Below are 24148 nucleotides of genomic sequence, written 5' to 3'. Positions count from 1 at the left end.
CCGCCAACAGTTATCGACGGCAGACACGAACGCTCTAGCCTGAGCAGCCTCGCAGGTGGGGGTGGGCAAGACAGCTGGCCCTGCACCCAGAGGAGGCGGTGGAGGGCTGCAGAGGGCACAGGGGTGAGTCTCAGGGACGCTCCAGGGACCCTGTCACCTTTCTGATTCTTGCCCTCGGAGCTGCTGGAGGGACTTTCCTCTGGAGGCCTGTGGCCACACTCCCTCTCTGGGGAGTTTTTAGGGGACCAGGATCATTAGAACTCAGTCTTGCTCTGAGGCAAGTGGATGAACCCGGAGACCCCCATGGTCCCTTCTGGCTCCTGACTCTGATTTCGGAGTCCCGGCCAAGTGAGGAGGAAGGTCCTAGGTAATGCCACCTGGAAACTTTGTCTGCCTGGCTGCAGGCCTTGTGTCAGGCCTTGGCCAGTCTCTGGGGGGACACAGAGCTGGGGTGGGGGGGGAGCTCGTCTCTGTTATTTGCGTTGTTCTCCTGAATGATTTACTGTCCCTGGCATTATAACTCCTTCTCCTGGTGAATTAACTGGCTCTTCTGAAATCATAAATAATTAGTGAGCCCGTCTTCAACGCCACTTAACAGTTTGTGTTTTCAAAGCACTTTATGCCCATTAACTAAAGAATTCTTGATGTATCTCCAGGAGAAAAGGAGAAGGAGCCTGAAAAGACCTCTCGAAGTCATCTCCTCCATCCCTCTGCCTCTGGGCAGGATTGTATCAAAGAAATAAAACAAAGCTAACAAACAACCCTGTTTGGAGAAACCATCAAGATCGAAATGGCTAAGGCAAAACAGAACAAAGAGAAACAAGTCCTAACCAGGGCAAGGCTGCTCTCTGATGAGTTAACCGCTAGACGGAGCCCAGCATGTCAAGAAGCCAGGGAGGCCCATGGAATGTGGTGGGTCAGGGAGTGGAGCCCGCCAAGGGACAGAGCGGTGGTTAGTTTAATCCAAGGCAAACCAGGGAGACCTTGATCCAATAAGCAGGTTTCCTCACCTGCCAGGAGGGAAAATGGTAATTTGCTAAGGAGACCTATTCATTAGTCTGCAAATGATGCAGTTCAGATACCTAGGTACGCCCCTCTTAATTAGCCCCCCTACCTTTGCCTGGCCACATTTAAAGGTTTGCTTCTGGCTGGTGGCAGAAATGGCCCTTCATGCCAACCTGCCTCTCCCCATGGAAAAGGGAGAGGTTGATGCATCTGCTGGTTACATTACGGTTGCCAAAACGAGATCCTCCTGGGGGCAGCAGGAGGCCAATCCTGGGCGGCAGCAGAGCCAGCAGGAATCATGGAAGCATTGCTCCTTTGCCCCTGCTAGATTCAGACACTTCATCTTTCAATGACGGGCTCCTGGCAGTCAACATGTGCACAGCACAGTGCCGAGAATGGAAAGGAACAAGGAGGTGACTTCACCTCTGTCCTCTGAACACACAGGGCACTTCGCTCCAAAACCTACAACCTACGTCATGCCCAGGAATGGGGCAGCAGGTGTGTGAGCAAGGAAAGCAGCCTCCACAGTTCCAGGGGATGTGGGCCAGGCTAGAAACCTTCTCCTGGGCAGCTACCCACCCATCCTTTGTCACGTGTGCCATTGTCACCAAAAGTCAAGGAAAGCAATGGTCGGAAGAAGGGACAGGCAAGAGGAAATCCTGCTTCTGGCATCAGCCAAATAAACTGGGGCCAGAGCAACCATCCCACGGCCAACAGTTACAAACTCTGGAATGCATAGGTAAAAGCCAACTACCTGAAGGCCCTGTAGTGTGAACCAAAGCAGGCAGATTCTGGAGAGGACATGATACATGGAAGAAACACATGGCACAATGTGAGTTTCCTGGTTTTTTTGTGGCATTCAACTCAAGGGTAGGCTTAAGTCAGCACTGCACAGAGAACTCAAGCCCCCAGAGAACAAAGCTATAGTTGTCAGAACAGTAAGCCCAGACACAAAGACTGAGGAAGAACTCAACCCATATGTTTATAGCCAAGTGACAAGATGGCCAAGAACACTGAATGGGAATGAAACGTCTCTTTGACAAATGGCAACAAGATGAGACATTCACAAGCAAAAGAATGAAGCTGAACTCCTACACCATACTGTATATCAAAATGAACACATGATTTAAATATAAGAGCCTAAAATATAGGACCTAAATATAAGAGCCAAACTATAAAACTCTTAGGAAAAAACACAGAGCTAAATCTTCATAATCTTGGATTTAGCAGTAGATTCTTAGATATGACACCAGAAGGAGAAACAGTTAGGTTGAGCTTCATCAAAATCAAAACCTTTTGTGTATCAGAGGATATTATCAAAAAAGTGGAAAGGCAATCTAAAAGAATGGGAGAAAATATCTGCAAATCATTTATCTGGCAAAGGTCTAGTATGCAGAATATATAAAGAACACTTACAGCTCAACGGTATGATTTAAAAATGCACAATGGGGGTCGGCTGGGTGGCTCAGTCAATTTAGCGTCCAACTCTTGGTTTTGGCTCAGGTCAGGGTCTCAGAGTCCTCAGATAGAGCCCTGCATAGGGGCTGCTCAGTATGGAGCCTACTTAAGACCCGTCTTTGTCTCCCTCTGCCCCTCCCACCACCACTTGTGCATGCTCTCTCTCTCTAAAAATAAAATATTTTTTAGAACGCACAAAGGACTTGAATAGAAATTTCTCCAGAGAGGACATACAAATGGCCAAGAAGCACATAAAATGATGGTCAACATCATTCATCATCAGGGAAATGCAAATCAAACCCACAGTGAGGTGCCACTTTTCTAAGATAACTGCAATTAAATTAATTGAATAGATGGAGCAAATAATTTAACAAACAGAATATAATTGTTGGTAAGGATGTGAAATCAGGACCCCTGTCCATTGCTGGTGGGAATGGCAAATGGAGATCAGTTTACCAGTTTCTTAAAAAGTTAAACACAGAATTACCATGTGACCTGGCAACTCCACTCCAGGTATATCCCCGAAAGAATTGAGACTAGATACCCAAACACACAGGTTCGTAGCATCACTGTTCACAACGGTTAAAAGGTGAAACGGCCCAAATGTCCAATAACGAATCAATGAATAAACAAATGTGTACACACAGAGTGGAATATTATTTAGATGTAGAAAGGAATGAAGTTTGAGTGTATACGACAACACAGAGAAGCCTCAAAAACGTCGTGCCCAGTGAAAGAAGCGAGACACAAAAGATCAATCTTGTATGACTCCATTTATGTGAAATACTCAGAATGGGTAGACTATAGGTACAGATTACCAACTGATGGTTGCCAGGGGCTGGAGAGTAGGCAAGTGGGGAGCAGCTGCTCAGTGGGTACAGGGTTTTCTTTTGGGCCAATGACAACCTCTGAAACTTAGATAGAGGTGGTAGTTGCCAAACACTGTGAATGCACTAAAAATACCACTAAATTATTCACTTTAAAACAATTAATCTTATGTCATGTGAACTCTGATAGAAAACTCAGAGTCTTTTTGGTCTGAGGAATAGAGAAGGGGCAACCACAGCCAATGGAAAGCGAAGGGTCACTTTTGGAAAGGAGAGAGCCAAAAAAAAGACCCACCCAAATTCTGTATAGACTCTGCCCACATCTCTGACCCTTTAGCTATGCACACCCAGTGCAGAATGCAAGTAACTCAGCTGAAGATGAAAGCACTGAACCGATATTTGAGCTACTGCCCTGAGACAGTGAGTTTGCTGTCTGAACTAAGTTCTTTCCCAGTGAAGCAAAAATAAAAACAACACTCTTTGAAGAAATATAACAGAATCCAAATTCTCCATTACTTAACAATCAATCACCATGCCCAGGATACATTCCAAAATTACCATACACACACACACAAAAAAAAACAAAATTACCATACATACAAAGAACCGGGAAAATATGATCTAATCTCAAGATAAAAGATAATCAACAGACACTGACCCTGAAATGACAAGATGTTGCAATTAGCTGGCATTGGTTGTAAAGCAGCTACTAGAACAATTCTCAGTAAGATACATGACAATATGCTCTTAGTAAAAAAAAGACCATAAATCTTTAGAGAGCTAGAAAACAATAGAGTATTTTTTTTATAACATATAAAGCCATATGCAAATCTTGGAACCAAAAAATAAAATATATGAAATTTCAAAATGGATGGGCTTGGCAGCAGAATGGAGACAATAGAGCAAGTAGTGAGCTTGAAAATAGACCTATAGCAATTATTCAATCCTAAGAACGGAAAGAAAAAAGATGGGTAAAACTGAATAGAGCCTCCAGGAGAAGTAGGGCAATATTAACACATCTTGTGTAAGTGTTACTCAAGTCCCAGAAAGAGAGAAAAGAGAGAAGGGAGCTGAACAAAGATAACTGAAGAAAGAATGACAGACGTTTCCCCCGATTTGGTGAAAGACATAAAGATACAGATCCAAGAGAGTCCGTAAATTCCAATCAGAATAAATATAAAGAAAATAAAACCATGCACAGACACATCATAGTCAAACTTCTGAAAACCAAAGATAAAGGGGACAGAGGATCTTACATCTCTTTATTAGCTATGCCTGTTTGTGTGTCCCAGCCCTGGAAGATCAAGCCACATGTCCTCTGGAGCCAGCCTCTCACTGCTCGCATCCCACACTATGCAGGAGATGCTGTGCTCCAAATTTCCAACCTCAGAAAGCTTTTCCCTGCTTCATTTCTGCTCCACCGTGGCCAGTAAGCACTTTCTCTCTGTTGAAGAGAGAGGTCAACTACCAAGGGAAAAAAGCCTTTTATTCCTGGGATACCCAAGAGTCAGCAATGCATTGCAAAGGGGACCCAGGACCCTCCCTCATGCTCCCACTGTCTCCATGTGCGCATTGAGGTCTCTACTCCTTCGGTGGTTCCCTCTTGACCTGCAGCGTGACCCTCTGGCTTATAGAAACGGGGGCTGTTTCTATGGCTAGGACAAGTCCTCTTAGCTCAGGGCTGGAAATAATAGTCCTCGGTCTTTTTCCTCTTCTTCCCTTGCGTGGAGGGAGCCAGGGAGCCCTGTGACAGGTGCTGAGGCTGAAATCCTATCATCACATCACCTGGTAGGGGAAGAGTGACTTGTAAACACATCTGGACAAAGTAGGCAGAGGAGAACCTTTCTTCTCACGCCTTACCTACTCCTCCCATGGGATCAGGGCCTCAGAAGGACCAGCTTCCTCAGGGGATCTCTTAGATCTAGGATGGCCCAAGAGCATGGGCACCACTCTGGCAGGGATAACGCTGGTTCTGGCATTCAGCTTTTGGGACCCTCAACTCCAAAGTCCTCAGCTTGAAATTCAAAGGCCTGGACCATTGATGTCTTTCTCCCTTGTCATTCTCAGGAGAGGTAGCAGGGACCTAACACTCCACCCGCCCACCCCCGTGCTTGACTAGTGGTCCCACTTCTGGGCTTTTGCCCTGGCAGTGCCCTCTGCCTGGAATTCACCTCCTGAGCTTGCAGCTCCACCTCCCAGTTAGCACGTATCTTTATGCCTCCAGTTCAAACACTCCATCTTCCACAGAATCCTTCCTGACTCCCTGGGGTGGAAGGCATCTCTTCCCCACTTGATTATTGCTTCCTATTTCATTTTGATTCATTTAATGAACAATTATGTACTATCAGCTATATGCCAGAAGCTCCTCCAAGAGCTTTACAAAAAATAACTTGTGTAACCCTCACAACAACGTCAAGAAGCAAGTACTGCCACCCCCCAATTTACGGAGAGGGAAACTGAGGCTCAGAGAGGCTAGGTTGCTTGCCTAGAGCCAAGGAGGGAGTCTGGCTCTCTCATTTGCAACCTGAGTTCTCCACGGCTCTCTCTCTTGGGTAAACTGCTGGAGGATCCATCAATTAGCTGAGCAGAGGACCAGGGAACCCCAGCACTCTGCCTGGGGCCCAAAGCAGGACCAGGCAGGAAGGAGGGATGGAGGCCTTGCCATCCCCCTGGAGAGCCACAGAGCTTGAGTTGGAGGGCTGGGGGTGGAGGGCAGGTCAGGCCCCAGAGCTTTCCCAGGCCTGTCTGCCACTGGGGGCTGAGAGGACATCTGCCCTCTGAGCATAGAGAGTTGGGAATTCAAAAGTGATCAGCTTCAGATAACCAGAAACGTCTCCATAGATACTCCACAAAAGCCAATGGAACCAAGAGCACATATTTTAGGAAGGCCTCTGTCCTCCTAAAACTGATCTTAGCACCAGCAGCAAAGGGGCACCAGCCCCTCCCAAACTTGGATGTGTGCACACGTTACCCGGGGGTTCTGATTCGTCAGCTCTGGGGCAGGGCCCGAGATTCTGCATTTCTCACCAACACCGAGCGGCGGAAGGTCCCCTCTCAGCCACCTCAAAGCAGCGGTGCATCCGAAAGCCCTGAATGAAGCTGGCTTACTCGGGGGAAGACACAGCCGCAGCACTGGTGGCCGTGCTAATGCTGTTCAGTCACCAGCATGAACTGAGCACCTACTATGTGCCAGGTGATTCAGGCCACCACCCACTGTGGAAGGAGAATCTATTCAGTGCTGCAGAAGGATTTTCCTGATCGCCCTCAAAGAGGACTGGCATCTTCTGGGCAATACCCAGAGCTGTCCCATTTTACGGACGGGCTAACGGAGGCTCGGTGAGCTTCGGTAGCTTCCCGAGGTTCTACGGCTAGCAAGCAGCAGGGCCAGGATTCTAGCCAACATGCGCTCCGGCTCTGAAGACCCTGGCATTTTGTACACGGCTTCTCTGGGAGATGGAGTCGGAGGCTGCAGGACAGTACATGCCAGGCAGGACCAGACAAGCAGGCCCCCGGCCGGGACTCAGGGCTGAGTTCCAGACCCCTCCCCTCTGTTCTCCTGCCCGCCCTGCCCGCCCGTCATGCCTGCCGGTGACGATGGAGACAATCTCCTGGGCACAGCTGGAGAGCTGCAGAGAGGAGTTCCTCTGCTCGCTCCCCCGTTGGCCTCACCTTGCCCTATGTCCAGGGCCGGAGACCAGGGGGCCGCAGGGGGAGGTAGTGGGTACCCAGGGAAGACAGCAGGAGGGAAGCAGGACCCTAGGCGGTCGGACCCTGCTGTCACAGACCAGGACACTGTGGCCAGGAGGAGGGGAATCCCTGAAGGGTTTCCCAGTGGGCAGGGCCAGCATCCTGGGGAGTGGCCCAGGCTCAGAGGGTCTCCCAGTGGGCAGGGCCAGCCTCCTGGTGAGTAGCCCAGGCTCAGAGACTCATACCACCCCACCCCCCAGCCCTCATTTGACGTTCTGCTGTCACCATCTTGGAATTTTTAATGTGTTAATAGGTGACCTACATTTTCATTTTGCACTGGGCCACACAAATTATGTCACCCGTCCCGCCAGTGGGTTAGAGATCGTGCCTGGGCTGGGCCCTATTTCTGAGCTGTCCCTCTGGGGTGGTAACTGGGCAGCATGGAGCTGCGTGTGGCAGGGCAGGCCGGAGCCCTAAGACCCAGGGCACACACAGAAACTTCCGGAGAGGCAGGACCTTCTGCAGGCCAAGAAAGTAACACCCCCGAATGGTCCCTGAGGGGGCCTAGAATAGCTTTCATGTCCTCTCTGTCTGTGGTGACAGACTACAGGGTTGGCTGGGGCTGGAGACGGGAGGGGAGAGGCCAGCTGTCTCCAGGACCTTGGCCTCTCCAAGGAAACCACCGCCAACAGTGCCCAAACCCTGAGGGCTGGGCGGATGCAGGGTGCTCTGCTGTGCCAGCCTGTCGCAGGGTCTCCATGTAATTAGAGGCGAGCCCTCGGCTTGGCTTTCAGGGTTGGCCAAAGACAAGAGCCAAGTGGAGTTGATTCAGAGGCTCTAGCCTGGCCCGGAAGTCCCAGCTCAGAGGGGAGGCCTGGTGAGGAACCAAAGCCAGACATTCATTCCTCTGGGGCCACCATCCCCCAGGAGACAGGTGCTGGCACCAAGCAGAGCTGGGGAAGGAATGTGGAGCCTGGGGCAGGACAGGGAGAGAGGTTTCCTTAGGCCTCGCACATTCCAGGAAGATAGTGACAGGGGAGGGGAGAGCTCTGGGGGCACAGCCCAGGGTCCCAGCCTGAGCCCCAGATGCTGCTCTGTGCTGGGTCCTGGGACTGGGGGCAGAGGACAGTGATCAATCTACATGGGTGGCCCCTTATCGCGGCGGCCTTCCTCTGTCTTACCCTTCCTGGGCCCAACCAACGGGAGTCAGCACCAGCCGGCGGCCTGGGATCTCCAGGGAATGTCTGGGACACCAGACGTTTTCTGAATCACCTTTACCAGCCTGTTTTGCGGTTGAGAGGTTGGTCACATCCAAACTCGTGGGGGTTCAACCGATGCATTCATCAACACAGGACCCTCCGGACGGAGCCCGGCAAGGGCTTAGCGCAATATAAACGGTGCTATTGGACACTCTCTGGATTCCAAACGCATTTTTACATCTCTGGAGTCAGAAGGCATCTTATTGCAGATTAAACGGCAGTATTTTTTCTTTCTTAACGGCACATAAAATAATGATGTGTCTCGTAATTGATGTCTTAAGGTCAATCAAATATGGGGCGGTGATGACAATGACCATACACATGGGACTGGATCTCTTCCAATCACACTTCCCTCCACGTGAGTGGACTTCTGGGGGTGCTCTCGAGCGCCCTGTTCCTTGGGGGAGATCCCCAGTTGCTGGATGGGGCAAGCCCCTGGGGTCCCCGGGGAGGCTGCTGTAGGGGGTGGTGATGAACACAGAGTCATGGGCAGAGCTGCGACGGGGGCAGGGGGAGGACAGGGATCCCGCAGGAGCCCCTGTAACTCCCAACACAGTAATCGTCCAGCTCCGGGCCCTGTGTTAGGTGTGCTCCCCTGTCCTGTCTTAGACGATCCTCCCAACAGCCCCGTGAGTGTCAGGGAGTTTTGTCTGTATTAAGTCCACTCTTAACAGAAGAGGAAAACGAGGCTCTGAAAGGCTAATTGGGCGAAGTTCATTTAGTCTAGAAGGGGCCGGGCTAGGCTAAATTATGGGCCCACCATGGAAATGGGACCAGGCTGTTCTGTTCATCCACAGTTAGAGGGGAGGCAGGAGAAACAGAGAAGGCTCTCGGACAGGACCTCGGCCTCCCAGCCCTGCACTGTGGTTCAGAACGCAGGCTCTGGGCCTAGCCCATTTCCCAAGTCCACCACTTTGAAGCTATGCAACTCCAGGCAAGCTGCTTGGACTCTGGGCTTGTTTCCTAATCCATATGAGGGGGAAAGTATCCTTCCTCGCAGGGTTGCTGAGAGGACCAGATAATCCTTGTAAAGCATTTAGAAGGATGTCTGGCTCAAGAAAAAGGCTCTGCCTCTGGGAGCTCTTATTACACAAAAGCTAATTGTCCAGAGTTAGGGGAAGGCTCCCCCAACCACACTCATGACCTCAAGGGCTGGGGCTGGAAGTGGGGGTAAGAGAGGGGAGTCTAGCTTGAACCTCTTGGGGGTGGGCCAGGGAGCTTGGTCCCTAAACCAGCAATCAGCGGCCACCGTAAAAAAAGGAGAGGAAGGAGTTTGGCAGTGGTTGTGGGTGCTGCCTCCCTGAGTCCCAGCCCTGCAAAGGGCTACTCAAACACCCACACTCTAGAGTGATCCTGGGGCATGAGGAGGAAAGGTGAGAGCTGACCCCTCTTCCAAATCCACAGCCCAGGGACTGACTCTTGGCCCATCCTCCCTCCCCCGGCAAAGGCCCTAGATGCTCCGTGGCTGGGACATCTGCACCCAGACTCCCAGCACCCCAGTTCCCTGCTGCTCTGGCTCATGGCAGAGCAGCCCTCTCAGGTGCAATTCAGCTGATGTGACCATCCCCGTTGCTCCGATGGAGCTGAGAAAGGAGATTCAGAGAAATCATAGCCCTGCCATAGGCTTGCTCGTGGCTCAGGTGAAAGCCAAAGAGCCACCAAATGCACCAGGATGGAGCCTGCAAAGGGGGCATGAAATCCCAAGTTCCCAAGCTCTGTGACTTGGGACACCTCACTTGGCTCTACTGGCCCCACGTCCCCCTCACAAAAATGAGGAGCCCTTTATAATCTGATCTTAATGGTTCTCTGAGTTCCTCCATGGTTGTAGCTCACCAACTGCCCCTTAGGGAGCTCCAGGACCCAGGGCCTGAGGAGGCTCATGGGGAGGAAGACCACAAACCCCAAATGCATGTGCTCATCCCTGACGTGCAGGCGGGAGAGTCACTGTGTTTTGGTCTGCTGCTCCCCTGGCGAAGTTCGCACAACTTCTACAAGACGGTTCATGCCAAAGAGTGCGTATGTCCCTGAGGAGGCCACTCGAGAATGTGGCCGAGCCCAGTCTGACCTCAGTGGTCAGACTGCCCGTACGCTGCTAAGTAACAGAAAAGGATGAAAACGGAGGTTCTAGGCAGCCAAGAAAAAGGTCGGGCCAAGAAAAAGAAGAAGAAGGAAAAAAAAAGGATCCGGATTGGAAAAAAAGTTAAGCTGTCTGCACTCAGAGAAAACCCAGTCGTCTATGCAGAAAATCCAACGGAGCCTACAAACAGTTACTAGAACTAATCCTTCAGCTGAACCAAGTCACAGAGTACAAGATCAACACGTCAAAATCAACTGCATTTCTATATCTTGGAGACAAACAACTGTGAGTTGAAATGAGAAACACCACCATCGCATCAAAAATATGAAATACTTAAGGATAAATCTGACAAACAATGTGTAAACCCTGTGCTCTGAAAGCCACAAAATGCTGCTAAGAGACACCAAACAGCTAGAGAACAGACTGAAAATCCCACGTTCACAGGCCAGGAGACTCGACATCATGGTCACAGTGTTGACGCGCTTCACGTGTATCTATTTTATCAACGAGATCCCAATCCAAAATCCCAGAGGCATTTTTTTGGGGGGGGGGGAGAATCTGATTCTAAAACGCATAGGGAGATGTAAACTGATTCGAAAGACATATAAGCTGATCCGAAAATTCGTACGGAAACGTCAAGGATCTAGAATAACCAGAACAATTGGGAAGAAGAGCAAAGTCAGAGAACCGATGCGACCGGGTTTCGAGACTTATCCCAAAGCATCAGTAAGCATGGCAGTGTGCTACTGGTATAAGGACAGAGAAATAAGCCAGATCACAGTGTCCAGAAATAGATCTGCAGGTATACGGGAGACTGATTTTCCACTAAGGTGCAGAGATAATTCGGTGCTGAATGGAAAGTTCTCAAAAAATGATACTCGAACAATTTTGGGGGGGGATAAAGATCTCTATTGGGCGTAGAGGGATTACTGTTACTAGATGACTAGTAATTAATTAATTAATTAATTACAGTTATTACCGTTACCCAAGGAAACTTCGGGTGGTGATGCATCCATCTGTTAACTTGGTTTTGGTGGTGATTTTACAAGTTATACGTGTGTCAAGATGATTCAGTTATATACTCTTTACATATGTATAGTTTATTATGGTAAAATAAAAACAAAGCCTTCAAGGTCCCCCAAGGAAGATGAGGATCCTTCTACCCTACAAGACCTAGGCTTCAAGGTCAGCTCCTCCTCTGGGGGCAGCACTCTCAGGTCACCCCGCTGGACCCCAGGTCCCCTGGTTCCACCTGCACTTGGCGCCTTCCACACTGTCCTCTTAGCGGCCACATGCTTGAGGCCCTCCCTTGACTATGAACAGTTGGTGAGCAAGGCCCTGCCGTGACCTTTGCTGGATCCCAGGCACTGTGCTTGGGCGCACAGTAGGTGCTTAGAAAATGCTGGATGAGCACACTGAGGTTCGAGGCCTCTGTAGGATTACTTTGGAGCTTCTAGCAGAAAAAGGTGCTTCAGCCACTGATGACTTCACTGCCCGTCCTTCCTCTCCCAGGAAGGAGGCTGAGAGCAGCTTCCGGTGGTGAGGAAGGAGGACAGGAAGGAGGGGTGGTCCCGCTCCGCTCATGGGCAAGGCCGTTGCGGGAAGGTGACCATAATCCTCTGTGCTAGCAGTAGGCAGGGCCCACCAGAGCTACCACCCCCCCCCCCAAGCACCCCAGCTTCTCCTCTAACCTTGAGGCTAGACCTCCTCAAAGCGTGGCCCCTGGACCAGCAGCAGTGCATTATTCAGGAACGTGTCAGAAATGTGAGCTCCTGGTTTCACCCCAGTCCCATCACATCAGAAGCTCTGGGGGTGCAGCCCAGGGATCTGCATTCTGACAAGCCCTCCAGGGGACTGAATGTGGGCTCCAGCGTGAGCCCCACTGTTCTAGACCACGCTTTCACCTCCATCACAACACAGGCTATGCCTGAGCTCCAAGGATGGGTCCCTGGGGCCCCAGAGGCTAGGGCCTTCCCACAATACTCAGGTGCCCTCAGGCCTGGCCCTAAATGGGGCCACTGCCTCCCCCCATCTGTGTGCCCACATCTCAGAGGCACGTCTTTGCTTTGGCTCTGACACTGAGCCTGGCTTCAGAGGATCCGGGGCTCCCAGAACTCTTCCCCAAAGGACGTGTTAGAGTAGCTGGAGCTGGGGACCCGCTCCCTCCACCCTGGGGCTGGACATTCCAAGTTCCTGGACAGACAATAAGTCCTAACATTCCAGGCGAGGTGGCAGGCAAGGCGCACTGACAATAGACCCTGTGTTGCTCCCCACGCCTTCCCGAGGGTGCTCTCGACCCAGACTCCACGGGAGGCTGAGCCATCAAAAGCACAGCGGTCCACCCGACCGGCCCTGCTTGCCTCTGCCCCAGCCCCGATCACACCCACCTCACTCTCCCAGCCAAACAATGGTCCTTTTTCCTGGAGGTTTCCAGCACCTTCTAGGTTCTTCGTCCACCAAAGCCTTAGGAGAAAGGGGTTAAATGCCAACACCTCGCCTCTTCCCACTCCTGCCCAGGCTTGTGTTCCTGGAGCAAGCAAGGGACAGCAAGCAGCGGGCAGGGCTCTCCAGCCACCCGAAGCCACAGCCAGAAGCATCTCCCCTCACCCCAGCTGATTTCTGCTCATTAATGCAATCATATCAACGTTGACAGCAGCGTATTTATTACTGCCCTGACGACAACCATTTTTCACCCAGTGATGCACGGCCCCATAATGAGCTTGGGGCAGAGCTAATGAGGAACTCCCTTTGACCCTCCTTGGCAGCTCCAGGCCCCAGAGCGATGGCCTGCCCACCTGCCTCCCCGTCCCCTCCAGCCTCCCTTGGCTCTGCCAGCCAGGGAGAAGGGGCTCCCGAGTGCGAAAGTCAAGGGTCACTGGGCCCAGACAGCCAGAGTTGTGTGCAGTCAGCAAGCGTGCTGCCCCAGGGAGGAGACTTCAAGGTCAACCAAGCAAGAAGGCCTGAGTGCTGGGCACGGTTTCAGAGCAACAATGCTTCCCCCCACTTAGGTGCCAAGTGCTTGGGCCAGTGCAGCGAGAGAGGAGGGGAAGGAAGGGCGATGGGGACAGCTGACTGCCCAATGGAGCTTGGGAGTGCACGGGTGCTTTGGGCTTCCAGAAGCCCAAGAAAGATCTCAAGGGAGTGACTGAAATGGATGGGGAACATTTAGTTAGTGCTGCATGGGCAGGGCAGGGGGGCTCGGAGCACCTGGGAGGTGCAGGGATGCCATCTACTGCAAGGCCCTGCTTTGCCAGGGCATGGCCTTTTGGGAACCTCAGCTCTCCTGGAAGACACCCATGCGTGCCCGTGGACACAGTTATCACAGAGCCCCAACACCTCTTATTCCGGAGACTCTCCAGCCCACATTCAGTGCCTTATCCCTGCCCCCTTCAGTGTTGCTGAAGAGCTGGGGGGCTGGCATTGAGGAGGGAGATGATGGGGGTATGGTCCAGGGAGAGGCTGGGAGACGGGCCCCCGAATGGCTTGGAGCAGATTACTGGGAGCCAAAGAAGGATCCAGAAAAATCTGACCACCCAAGCAACAGGGTCACTGAGGGAGGGGCTGACAGCCTGACACTGCCACCCTTACCCTTGAAGGCTCAGGCACAGACCAGTCACGGTGGGTGGTGATGGTCGCCCAGGTTTAATTGTGTTTGGGGCACAACTGCTTTAGGAGGCCCGTTCATCTATAAAACATTACAGAAAAGTTTCAATACAAACGGCTGAAATATGTAAAGCATCTTGGAATCTTACAGATGACGTGACCCCAGAGAACATCTCATTCAAGTTTTTCAAAACCAAGTTTTGACACAGATCCCAGGGGGTCCAGGAAGCCACGGGGCAGAGATACCACCTCTTCCTGCAGCATCAATTGGCTTTACAATATCCTTTGTGTGTTAAAATAGAATTCAGACAGACTATGGAACAGAATGCAAATTTTCATATATTTAAAACGGAACACATAAAGGAAGGAAAGGTCAGGCGGCTAGCAGGCAGCTTCGGGCTCGCGGCCAGCTCTCCCGGGACCCCTGGCCAACCTCCTCCACTACTGGAGTCCATCGCGCAACAGCTCGGAAACCCTGTGTCTATGGCCCCGTGTTTCCCAGTGAGGCCACGGAGGCCCAAAGGGACCCAGCGAGGATCGGTCTCGGCTTCCGAGGCCTGCACAGCATCACACCTGTTACCTTCCCCCCAACACTACTATTACCCCCGGCGCTCTTCTTCAAAGGGTTAAGTTCATTAATTGGGAACGATCATTTACATCTAATGCCTCCACCCTTGCTGACGAAAATTATCATCTCAATTCAAGGGGTTTATAATTAAAGAAATCAGTCACACACACATGAAAAGAGAATTCAGAACCAAGAAGGCCAAAGTGCCAAACGAGACATCTAGGCCATCAGCATCCGGAGAGCTCAGAGGCGTTTGGGAGGACGTGTTCTCACCGTCAGATCTTGGGGGGAGCAAGGGGTGCAGAGATGGGGGAGAGAGGGACAGGATGGTGAGGTGTTCAGGGTGGTGAGGGCAGCCTGGCACATGGAGGGCTGTGGGAGAGGAGACTGGCGCCCTGCATAGGGCCAGACTGGGGTACAGATACCACAGCAGTAGCCCTGGGGTGGAGTCTATCTGCAGGGGCTGACCCGCCAGGTTTCAGCCCTTAGACCCCATCACTAAGATCCTGGGGGAGAGCAGACGGGGCATCCACGGAGGAGGCTGACTTCCCTTAGAGGAGAGGCCACTACAGGCTGCACCCCATGCCCTTACCTCTTTTGCGCCCACCCACCCACCAAGCTAGGGCATGGTTTATGGGCCAACCAACTAGTATGGTGGGGCTGTTCCTGACTAGACCAAGCAGCAGCAGCCTGGGAAGCAGCTGACCTGCATTCACTGCCACCTTCCAACATATCAAGTGGCCTTGGCAAGTGGATGTTTCTGAACTCCGATGCGAACAATGTTAATAATGTGAGTGCTTTCCCACCGAACTCCTCCGAAGATTGGGATGAGGAGCAAAATGAATTGTCTGTGAAAGCTACACATGGAGAGTTGAGGTTTCATGAAAGGATCCAACAAAAACATCACCTTAAGGCCTGAACAGCTAATAACAGCTGAGTACGTGAGTTCTCCGTGGTGTATTTGGATTTTCAGTTGGAGCCAGAAAACGTTTTAACCGAACAAATAAACCACTACTAGCGTAGGTGCAGATGTCACCAGCAGGTCTGTGAGAGCTGAAGACAGCAGAGGCGTTTGGGGACAGGGCACATGTCAAGTTGCAGGCCCAGAGCTGACTATGCTTCCCCAACTCCAAGATGGTGACAATGATGACAATGACAAGCACTTACTCAGTGTTCACCATACACTGGATACTGTCTGAGAGCTTGGCAGATCTTATCAAACCCTATCACAGCCCCATGAGGTAAGAAGTCCCGTTATACCCACTTGGCAGATGAAGAAAATGAGGCACAGACAGGCTATGTAGCTAACTCACCCCAGGTCACCCCAACAGTAAATGACAAGTAGGCTTTGAACCCAAGGAGTCATCTATGTGTCAGGCTCCTTGGTGCTGTCCCATGGGGGCCCTCTGATGGCACATTCTGGATTGGCTCTCGTGGTCCAAGCAGGGAATGGAAGACCTGTAGCAGGTTCATCATTGACTCCCATGTTGTGGTTGACAACCCAAGCGTCCAGGTGCCCAGCCACATCTCTGACCATTCCTAATTCTGGGCCACACGTGTGCCTCTCTCACCTGCAACTTCACGAGACCAGGGGTCCTGGTGGAAGGTGCTGGGAGGGGGGTTCCTGGGTCCGGGCTCCAGCAGGCCCTTGAGAACCGCTCATGCCCACTCCACAAGCTGAATTCCCTCAGTGGGTCATGGTGGCAAATAATATTTCCTCCCCTTAGGATTATCATATCATCAAAATTTCATCACTGCTCTAGGTCACTAATAGCTTCCTGCATGGCATCAAACTTTAATCGCCTCTTCCCCGCCCTTTTCGGTTTAAAAGACTCTTGTGTGGCTTGGTCACTGGCAGCCAGTCATGAATGCCCCCAAGTGACCTTACGGAGGATCGCCAAACATCTCTAGGTCCCCCGGGAGGGGTCAGGGGTAAAGGAGGCGAGGCCTGGGTTCCCATCCTGATCTCTCATTTTCTGCCAACTTGAGGCCCAGTGAGGACACGGCCAGGGTGGAGGCAAGAGCCAGGGGGATCCGGAGGAGGGAGGAGGAGTTCTGAGGGCTATTTCCAAACCCTACCACATTCCTGGGCCAGCCCTGCTCTTCTGACAGCACAACGCAATGGCCATTTCATCAGCCAATGGTTGTCTCTCTCGGGGAAGGGACCAGCGAAGGATGCCACGGAGGCCAGGGCAGCCTGAGAGAGTGGAAAGATGACAGGCCTAGGAGAGAGCCCTAGGTTCAAGTCCTGCCTTCCTAACTACAAGGCCTTGAGCGGTTGGTCTGTGAACCTCAGTTTACCTGCATGTTGCAGCTGAGGGAGGGCAGAGGCAGGGAACAGTCACACTGTACCTAACTCTGACATATAGACTTGCACACCGACTGTGAGTGTGCCTCCGCTCCGGTGATCCCGGGATGGGGAGAAAAGACCAGATCACTCAAAACTAGGGAAGAACCAAAGAGAAGTGGAAAAAAGAAGATGCAGGTGGATTATAAAGATCCCCCCTGGGGAGGGAGGAAATCCAAAAACTCAATGCAACCGGAGATCCCACGATGAATGAGACTGTTTGGAGGGGCCAACACAGAGGCACAGCTGGTCACCTCAGCTTGCTGAGTGCCCGCGACAGGCCAGGCAGGCTCCAAGCGAGTGTTCTGCTTGCTCATCCCCTGCACTCTCCACCAGGCAGGCTCCTCCCCTGGCAGGACAGAGGAGGACTCGGGCGCTGGGGATGTAAGTGAGTCACCCCAAAGTGGCCCAGGGAAGCACAAAGTGACAGAGCTTGAACCCAGGCTGCCCCAATTCCAAGGCATCTACCGAGACACAGGATTCTACTCAACAGCTTACGGGGTGGGGGGGGTGGCGGGAGGAGACCCCAGAAAGCAGGGAAGTAACAGCCCAGGGCCCAGAGTAACTTGGGAACGCTCTAGGGAAGGCCCCATCTGGTGTAAAGCAATTCTCTATATGAAATGCACTTCTGGAGAGCCCAGAGGCATCTCTGCGGTTCTGCAGGAATGCCGGACATCAATAGTGGCCCCCTCCCCCCCACATGCTGGTCTTTTTTGCCAGCACCCCAAAGCCTGTGTTTCCCAGCCCCTGGGCTACTGGGCGGGACCACGTGATCGGTTCTGGCCAGTGGGCTACAAGGGGCAGCAATCTGGGTTGCAGCAGTTATTTAATTGTTGGTGGAGGTCTTCCTCCCTCCCTCTCCTAGGTATATCCAGTGAGTCCTCCACGCATGGATGGGCATTACTCCCCAAACCCCCTATCTGTCCTCCCAATTTCATAAAGGTTCAGTGCAGCTGGGAGGGATTCAGGAAGGACCCCAGGAAGGTCTCACTGTAGCCAGAGGTCGGATGGCCAGAAGCAGCAGGAAGGGCGGAGGGGAGGTGAGTCTGAGCAGGGGTGCTGTGGGCTCAAGAACAACAAGCCCCCATTCTAAGAAAGCCTGGACTGGAATCCGTGCAGGGCAGGGCTCCCATCCTCTGGGTGCTGGGCTCAGCACAACACCGGCCCCATGGCAGGGTGCTGTGTGATGCCCAGAGGAGCCCATCAGAGCGGGTGGCTAGTCAGAGAGGAAGCTGCAGGAGAAGGGAGAGGCTGGATGACAAAGGGCTTTATTCCTTAGCTGTCCCCGCGACTGGGGGGGATACAGCAGGGAATAAAAATAAAGCTCCAGCCCCCCTGAGAGAGACCCAACGGTAAGCAAATAAACAAGCAATGTATGTCAGGTGAAGCTGAGCGCCATGGAGAAGAAGGTAAAGTGGGGGAAGGGGTTCATGCCCGGAGACTCGGTGTTGTCAGGGGCTTAGGGACGCGGATTAGGGACATCACGGGGAAGTCCTGAAGGAAACAGCAGTGGGCTCTGCAGACATCTGGGAGGACTGGGCGTGGCCGCAGGGCTGGCAGGACGTTCGGGTGCCAGGTGGGAGGCCAGAGAGCAACCAGGCAGTTCTGGGAACAGGGAGGTGGTCGACCTGGCGGGCACAGTGGGTGAGGATGCTGCAGAGGTGGGGGGCGGCAGGAGGTGTGGGCCCTGACACCCTCTCAGCCTCGTGGCCGACACGTTAGAAGCACTTAACAATTAGTGACAGCACTTTAAAGTGATTAGGATCATCTCATTTAAAGTAAAAAAAAAAAAAAAAACCCCAAAAACAAATAAAAACCCTTACACAGTAGATACAGGGATTTTTAAGGGTTTCCGCATTCCAGATGAGAAGAGCCTCAGCTCAGGGTCATCCAGTGGTGGAGGCAGGGGCCAGGGGCCTTCTACCATGTCCCTGACGGTCCTGCAAGAGAGGGGCCTCTGCAGGGCTCCCTGGGCTCCGAGAGGGGCTCTCTCGACCCCACACCCAGCTGGGGAAACTGAGGAGATGAGCTGTGCAGGCCCCTCCTCTCACCTCCCCTTCCCAGGACCCCGAGCAGCCCCGATGGCCCTTTGCCGGACACCGACACTGCCCACTGGCCCTGCCTTCTGCCCAGCGTGGGGACAGCAGAGGGGGCAGCCACGAGGAGCAACCGGGATGCCTCAGCAACCGGCCTGTTTTCTTTTCCATTACAGGCAGTGGGGCTGCTGCCGGCAATCGCTCCTGGCCCATTTGTTGCTATTGGCATCCCAAGGCCCCGAATTATGATGACTAATTCCCACCGTTTTAGGCAGATCGAGGCCCTCTGTGGCAGTGTGCTCCAGGGGGAGCCGGGGTGGAAGTCCCGCAGGCTGCACGGTAACACCCGACATCAATTCCAACTCAGGCTCCTGGCTCCCCGAGGGGAAGGGAGTCAGAAGGATTGGGGAGGAGGTGTCCCAGCCAATCAGAGGACTTCTTCAACCACGGCCAAATCCCAGGATAATCAGCCACAGGGAGCCTGTCTAACAGTCTAACAACCAGCTGGTTCTGTAAAGTAGTGAGTCCTCCGTCACCAGGGGTATACAAGCAGACGCCGGACGGCCAGTAGTCCCAGGCTTATGGGCAGAGGACAACACTGGTCGGCTTTTTGGGTTTCTTTCAAGTCCTCAGAACAGAGAACAAGTTCATTCCCTTACTGTTTAACTTAAAGCCCAACTGTGCCCTGTGGTACAAAGTCAAATGCATACCAATACGCAGTTTAACACATCATTTTAAAGTCGGCCGTTCAGGCACTGTTTAAACAGAGAACTGCTGTAAAGGATTTGGCCTCTTTCCCAGCTGCCCTTCCCCGATGGAACAAGGTTCCTGGCCCCTACTCTGGCCTTCCAGTAGAGGACATAAGGGAGAGAGCGGTCGATAACTATTTGCTGAACAAATGCATGGAAGGGAGGGTTTCTGAGGCAGGTGTCAGGCTGCCAGCACGATTCAGCCTCTGGGTAGGGGTCCTGAGTCTGCCCTTTCCGTGCAGGGGCCATATCCCGCAGCCAGGAGAAACACCAAACTGTGCCACCCGTCTGGCCACAGCCAGAATGTTCTGGATTCCTCAGCTGAAGCTCAGGGGTGCACAGGGCGAGGGAGAGAGGGGTGCGGGGCAGAGAGCCACAGGAGGGAGCAGGGATGCCCCCTGGCCCACTCTTGTGTGGGGCTTTGACACGCACCAGCTGAGCCCCAGGCAAGCACGACACTCGGCCTTGTGGTAATTAGCAAGAGGCCCTGATCAATAAGTTATTTTTTGCTGTCAGTAATTAATAATTACAGCTTAGCCACACCATGTAATTAAACTTTCATCCCGCTCCCTCGCGTGCTGTTTGGCTTTTATTGTGATTAGCTCCCAGCACTAAACTTTCTCCCTTTGGAACCTTCAGGAGCCTCCGAAGCTGGGCTTCCCAACACTGCCTGCTTCACTCAGCTCACACTTCCCTTTTGTCCCTCCCCCAGGCACCGTTCTCTCGAAAGAACCTTCTGGACCAGATGGCTGGGCTGCTACTGCCCTCCTCTCAGCCCCTGGGCCTCCCCGGGATGTCCACCAGCGATTAATTTTCATGGCACCCGAAAAATCTTTTGAGAAGCTGGCTAAGATGCAGACATCCAGGCTCACCCAGACATTTCCAGGCAGAGCACCTGGGAGTGGAGCCCAGCACCGCCGGAGGGCCACTGAGGACCGCGATGTAGCCTCTGAAGTAGAAGGTGGGTGGGTGGCCAGGGCTACTCCTCATGGTCGGGCTTAACAGTGTAAAAACATCAGCAGCAGCAGCAGCAGCATCATCATCAAAACAATTACCCTTGGGCACCTGGGTGGCTCAGTGGTTGAGCGTCTGCCTTTGGGCTCAGGGTGTGATCCCGGGGTCCTGGAATCGAGGCCCACATCAGGCTCCCCCTGCAGGGAGCCTGCTTCTCCCTCTGCCTATGTCTCTGCCTCTCTCTGTGTCTCTCATGAATAAATAAAATCTTTAAAAGGGGAAAAAAAAAAACCTATTCCCCTTTATTAAGCGCCTTCTAAGTGCCAGGCACTTGCGGCGGACTCCCTCAAATACCTGGAATCGCTCTTTCTACAACATCGCGGCACTTAGTTTAGGAAATGGGTGTGAACTGTGGGAGTTTTGGGGGAAATGGTTAAATAGTGGCTTTCAGTATAGGCAGGTGATGTTGCTGGGGTCCAGCAGCTGAAAACACTAGTCAAGGTCTAGATAAAATCCTCAGTGGTGGCCAATGTGAGGTCTGCCCCAGGGAGGAAGGCCACCACGGCCCTCACTCTGTGTCAAGACTGGAGACACACGACTAAAGGGCTTAGGGGCTCAGAAGGGACAAACAGTGCCAGTGGCTTCAACTACCCCCAAAGGGTTAAGGGCATGGCCTCCACCTCAAAAGAGAAGCTAAAGAGAACCTCTACCTTCTAACCCTAAAGCAGGTAGGAAAGGAACCCCCCTCAACTGAGTCTCCCCATGGCCTGACCCTAACCCCCCCACACCCCACGGCCCCCTACACACAACACAGCACCCCCAAGTCCAAGCGAGACCAAGTTCCCACAATCCCCTGCATGGTTTGCTGCCAGGAGACAAATGGAGAGTACCCATGGACGCTGGAAAACACTCTCTCGGAGCCAGAGAACACAAACGGAGCAGCAGGGGGCCTGGGCAGCCTCACTCAAGAAGGCAGCAAACAAGAGAACCAGAGAGGGAGGGAATCAATCAGTCTTTCCGCGTGGTGACAGGGCGAGCCCCTCCAGCAGGAGGACGGGGACAGAAGTGGCCGGGCCCTAACTTCAGCCGGACTGGTGGATCCTGGCCTCAGGTGGATGGGACAGGGTCGGCTGGGACATGATAGAGGCTTGATGGCCCAGAAGGAAGGACCTTTGGGTGCCCAGGGGACTCCTCACGGGCCTGGGCCTGCGTGGGCAAGGACGAGTGAGCCACCTGCCCCGGGGAAATCATGTCACTGCCACAGTCCATATAGTAATGAAGTCAGATGCCTCCAGACTGGGGCTGACACCCCCAGAGCCCTCCCTCTCTCCCGGCTTTCGGCCAGGAGCCCCACGGGCATCTCGGAGCAACTCTGTGAGGCGCCCCAGGGCTGGCTGCTCCCTGTTCCTCTTCTGCCAGCAGCAAGGTCCTCCCAGGACCCTCAGAAGAAGGGCCCGGCCCTTGGCAAACCCACGCCAGCTGCGGAGGGTCCTGGGTCCGGGGACAGAAGGGCCCAAAACTCACCAGGTCCCTGACTCTGCCCTCAGTGCATGCAGCAGCCTTGGGCAAAGTCATTTAATGCCTCTGGGCCTCAGTTTTCCTATCTGTGAAGTGGTAGCTAGAGTTAGCCGACCTCTAAGGTCCTCCGGCTGCTGGAAGATTTTACGATGATCATAAAACTAATAATAACTTTTATTACCTTACATTTACAGGGCTCCTTACAAAATTTCTAAGTGGTTTAACGTAAATTACCTTATAAAATCCTCCCTTCAACCCGGTGAGTGAGAGCTGATTATTCTCCTCTCTTTGATCTCGGCTCTCTGGACTGCCTGACGCTGGGCGCAGTGGGGTCCCTTCACCCCCCTCCCCTCGCTGGCGGGCGACCCCAGAGTTGGGGTGGGGCCCGGTCGGGATGCAGCCTCCGCATTCCGGCGCCCCTGGGTGGGTGCAGGCAGCTCCCGAGCCTGGAGCCTGGAACCGGGAGGCCGAGCCCCGCGAGTCCTGAAGCTCGGTCGGGCTTCGTCTCCCTCCGCCCCCAGCAGGCGCCGCTCGGACACCGCTGGCACCACTGTCTGGGTCTGCGAACCCCAAAGGCAAGGAAGCGGCGGTGCAGCCGGCCTCCCCCGCTGGGACCTGCCCGAGGACTGGGGGCGGGGGGTGTCTGGGCATCCGCCCTCCGGAGGGGGCAGCGCGGACCCTCCCAGCGCCTCCCCATCCCTCCCCATCCCTCCCCCCTCCCGCCCCCAAGGCAGGGGCTGCTCCAGGCAGCCACAGGTCAGAGAATCAGGAGCGGCGGGCGGAGGGGGAGGTCCAGGCAGGATGCTGCGTGTGTCCGGGGGCGCAGGGGGCCGCCCCACCCCGCGTGGGTCCGGGCTCGAGGCCCGCTCAGCCGAGCACCCCCGACCCCGCGGCCTGGCCCGGAGACTGTCCCCCCCGGGGATCCGACTCGGGCTCCCGCCCCACTCGGCCGGCCCCGGGCGCTCAGCGCCTGCCGGGCACGGGGCCTGGCCCTTCCCGCGGACCCGGGGACCCGGGCTGGGGAGCTCGGGCGCGGAGCCCCGCACCCACGCGGGCCCGGGGGGGGGCGCACCCACGGCGGGGGGGGGGGCGCGCCACCCCTCCCGTCACCCCGGACGACGCTCCCAACACCGACCCCCACCTTCCCTCCTCGGGAAGCCACAAGTCTCAGAAAGGCGGCCCCACCCCCCCAAAAAAGGGAGCCCCCCAAACTCGAGTGGGGGGGGGTCCTGAAACTCCCTGGAGAGGCTGTGCGCAGGCTAAGCGCGGTGTCCAGGAGCCGCCGCCCCCCAAGCCGCCCCCGGCCAGCCCTCGCGGGGTGACCCTCCTACCTTGGGCTGCGGCCGCTCGGATCCGGTGCAGGGCCAGCAGGGTCCAGATCAGCAGCCCCCACATGGTGCCCAGCCGTGCAGGGGTGTCCTCCGCGCTGCTCTATAATCCGGGGGTGCGGGGTGGGGGCGTCCCGGGAGACTGTCCTCGCCGCTCCGGCCCGGGTCGGTGGGTGGGTCGGTGGGTGGGCGGGCGGGAGGGGCGCCGCCGGCGACCCCGAGCCTCCCCTCGGGCCGGCTGTCCCAGTCCGATCCGATCCGGCGGCGCGCCCGGGAGGCCAGGGGCCGAGCCGAGAGGAGGAGGCGAGAAGCAGCCTCGGATTCGGGGCTCCTCCCCCCGCGGCGCCCCAACTCCCGACTTCTCCGGGCGGGGCGGCCTCCGCGACGCGGCCGGTGGCGGGCCGGGCTCCGGAATAAGCCGGCAACTTCAGGAAACTTCCTCCGTGGCCACGTTGCCCGCCCCCCGCGCCCTCCCCGCCCCCTGGCCGGGTCCTCCGCGCGGACGCAGTCACCGGCGCTGCAGGCGCGGGGCCCCCGGGGCCGGGCGGGAGGCGAGCGCGGCGGCGGGCGCGGGCGCGGGGCTGCGTTCAGGGGCGCGGGGCGCGGGGGGCGCGGGGGGCGCGGGGGGCGCGGCTGGCATCGCGGGCCGAGCCTCCCCGGAGCTGAAGTTTTCTTCTCGGCAACTTTGCAGGCGGCACCCGGGGGCCCGAGCCGCCCCTCCCGGCTCCCGCG

At 54.5% G+C, this 24148-nt stretch overlaps 1 protein-coding gene across 1 annotated transcript in view; it reads right to left on the bottom strand.

Annotated features, from left to right (window-relative positions):
• Positions 1-23852, bottom strand: part of SDK2 (sidekick cell adhesion molecule 2) — a 259178-nt gene extending 235326 nt beyond the window's left edge. The window contains exon 1 of the mRNA XM_025999673.2: positions 23420-23852. Within this exon, the coding sequence (XP_025855458.1) occupies positions 23420-23483 (64 nt within the window). The 5' untranslated portion in view covers positions 23484-23852. The remainder of the gene's footprint in view (positions 1-23419) is intronic.
• Positions 23853-24148: the final 296 nt, after the last annotated feature.

The sequence above is a fragment of the Vulpes vulpes genome, chromosome 2, assembly GCF_048418805.1.
Source record: "Vulpes vulpes isolate BD-2025 chromosome 2, VulVul3, whole genome shotgun sequence".
In the NCBI taxonomy this organism is placed as follows: domain Eukaryota; kingdom Metazoa; phylum Chordata; class Mammalia; order Carnivora; family Canidae; genus Vulpes; species Vulpes vulpes.
The sequence above is the reverse complement of the archived record's forward strand: the minus strand, read 5'-3'. Positions and strand labels throughout refer to the sequence as shown.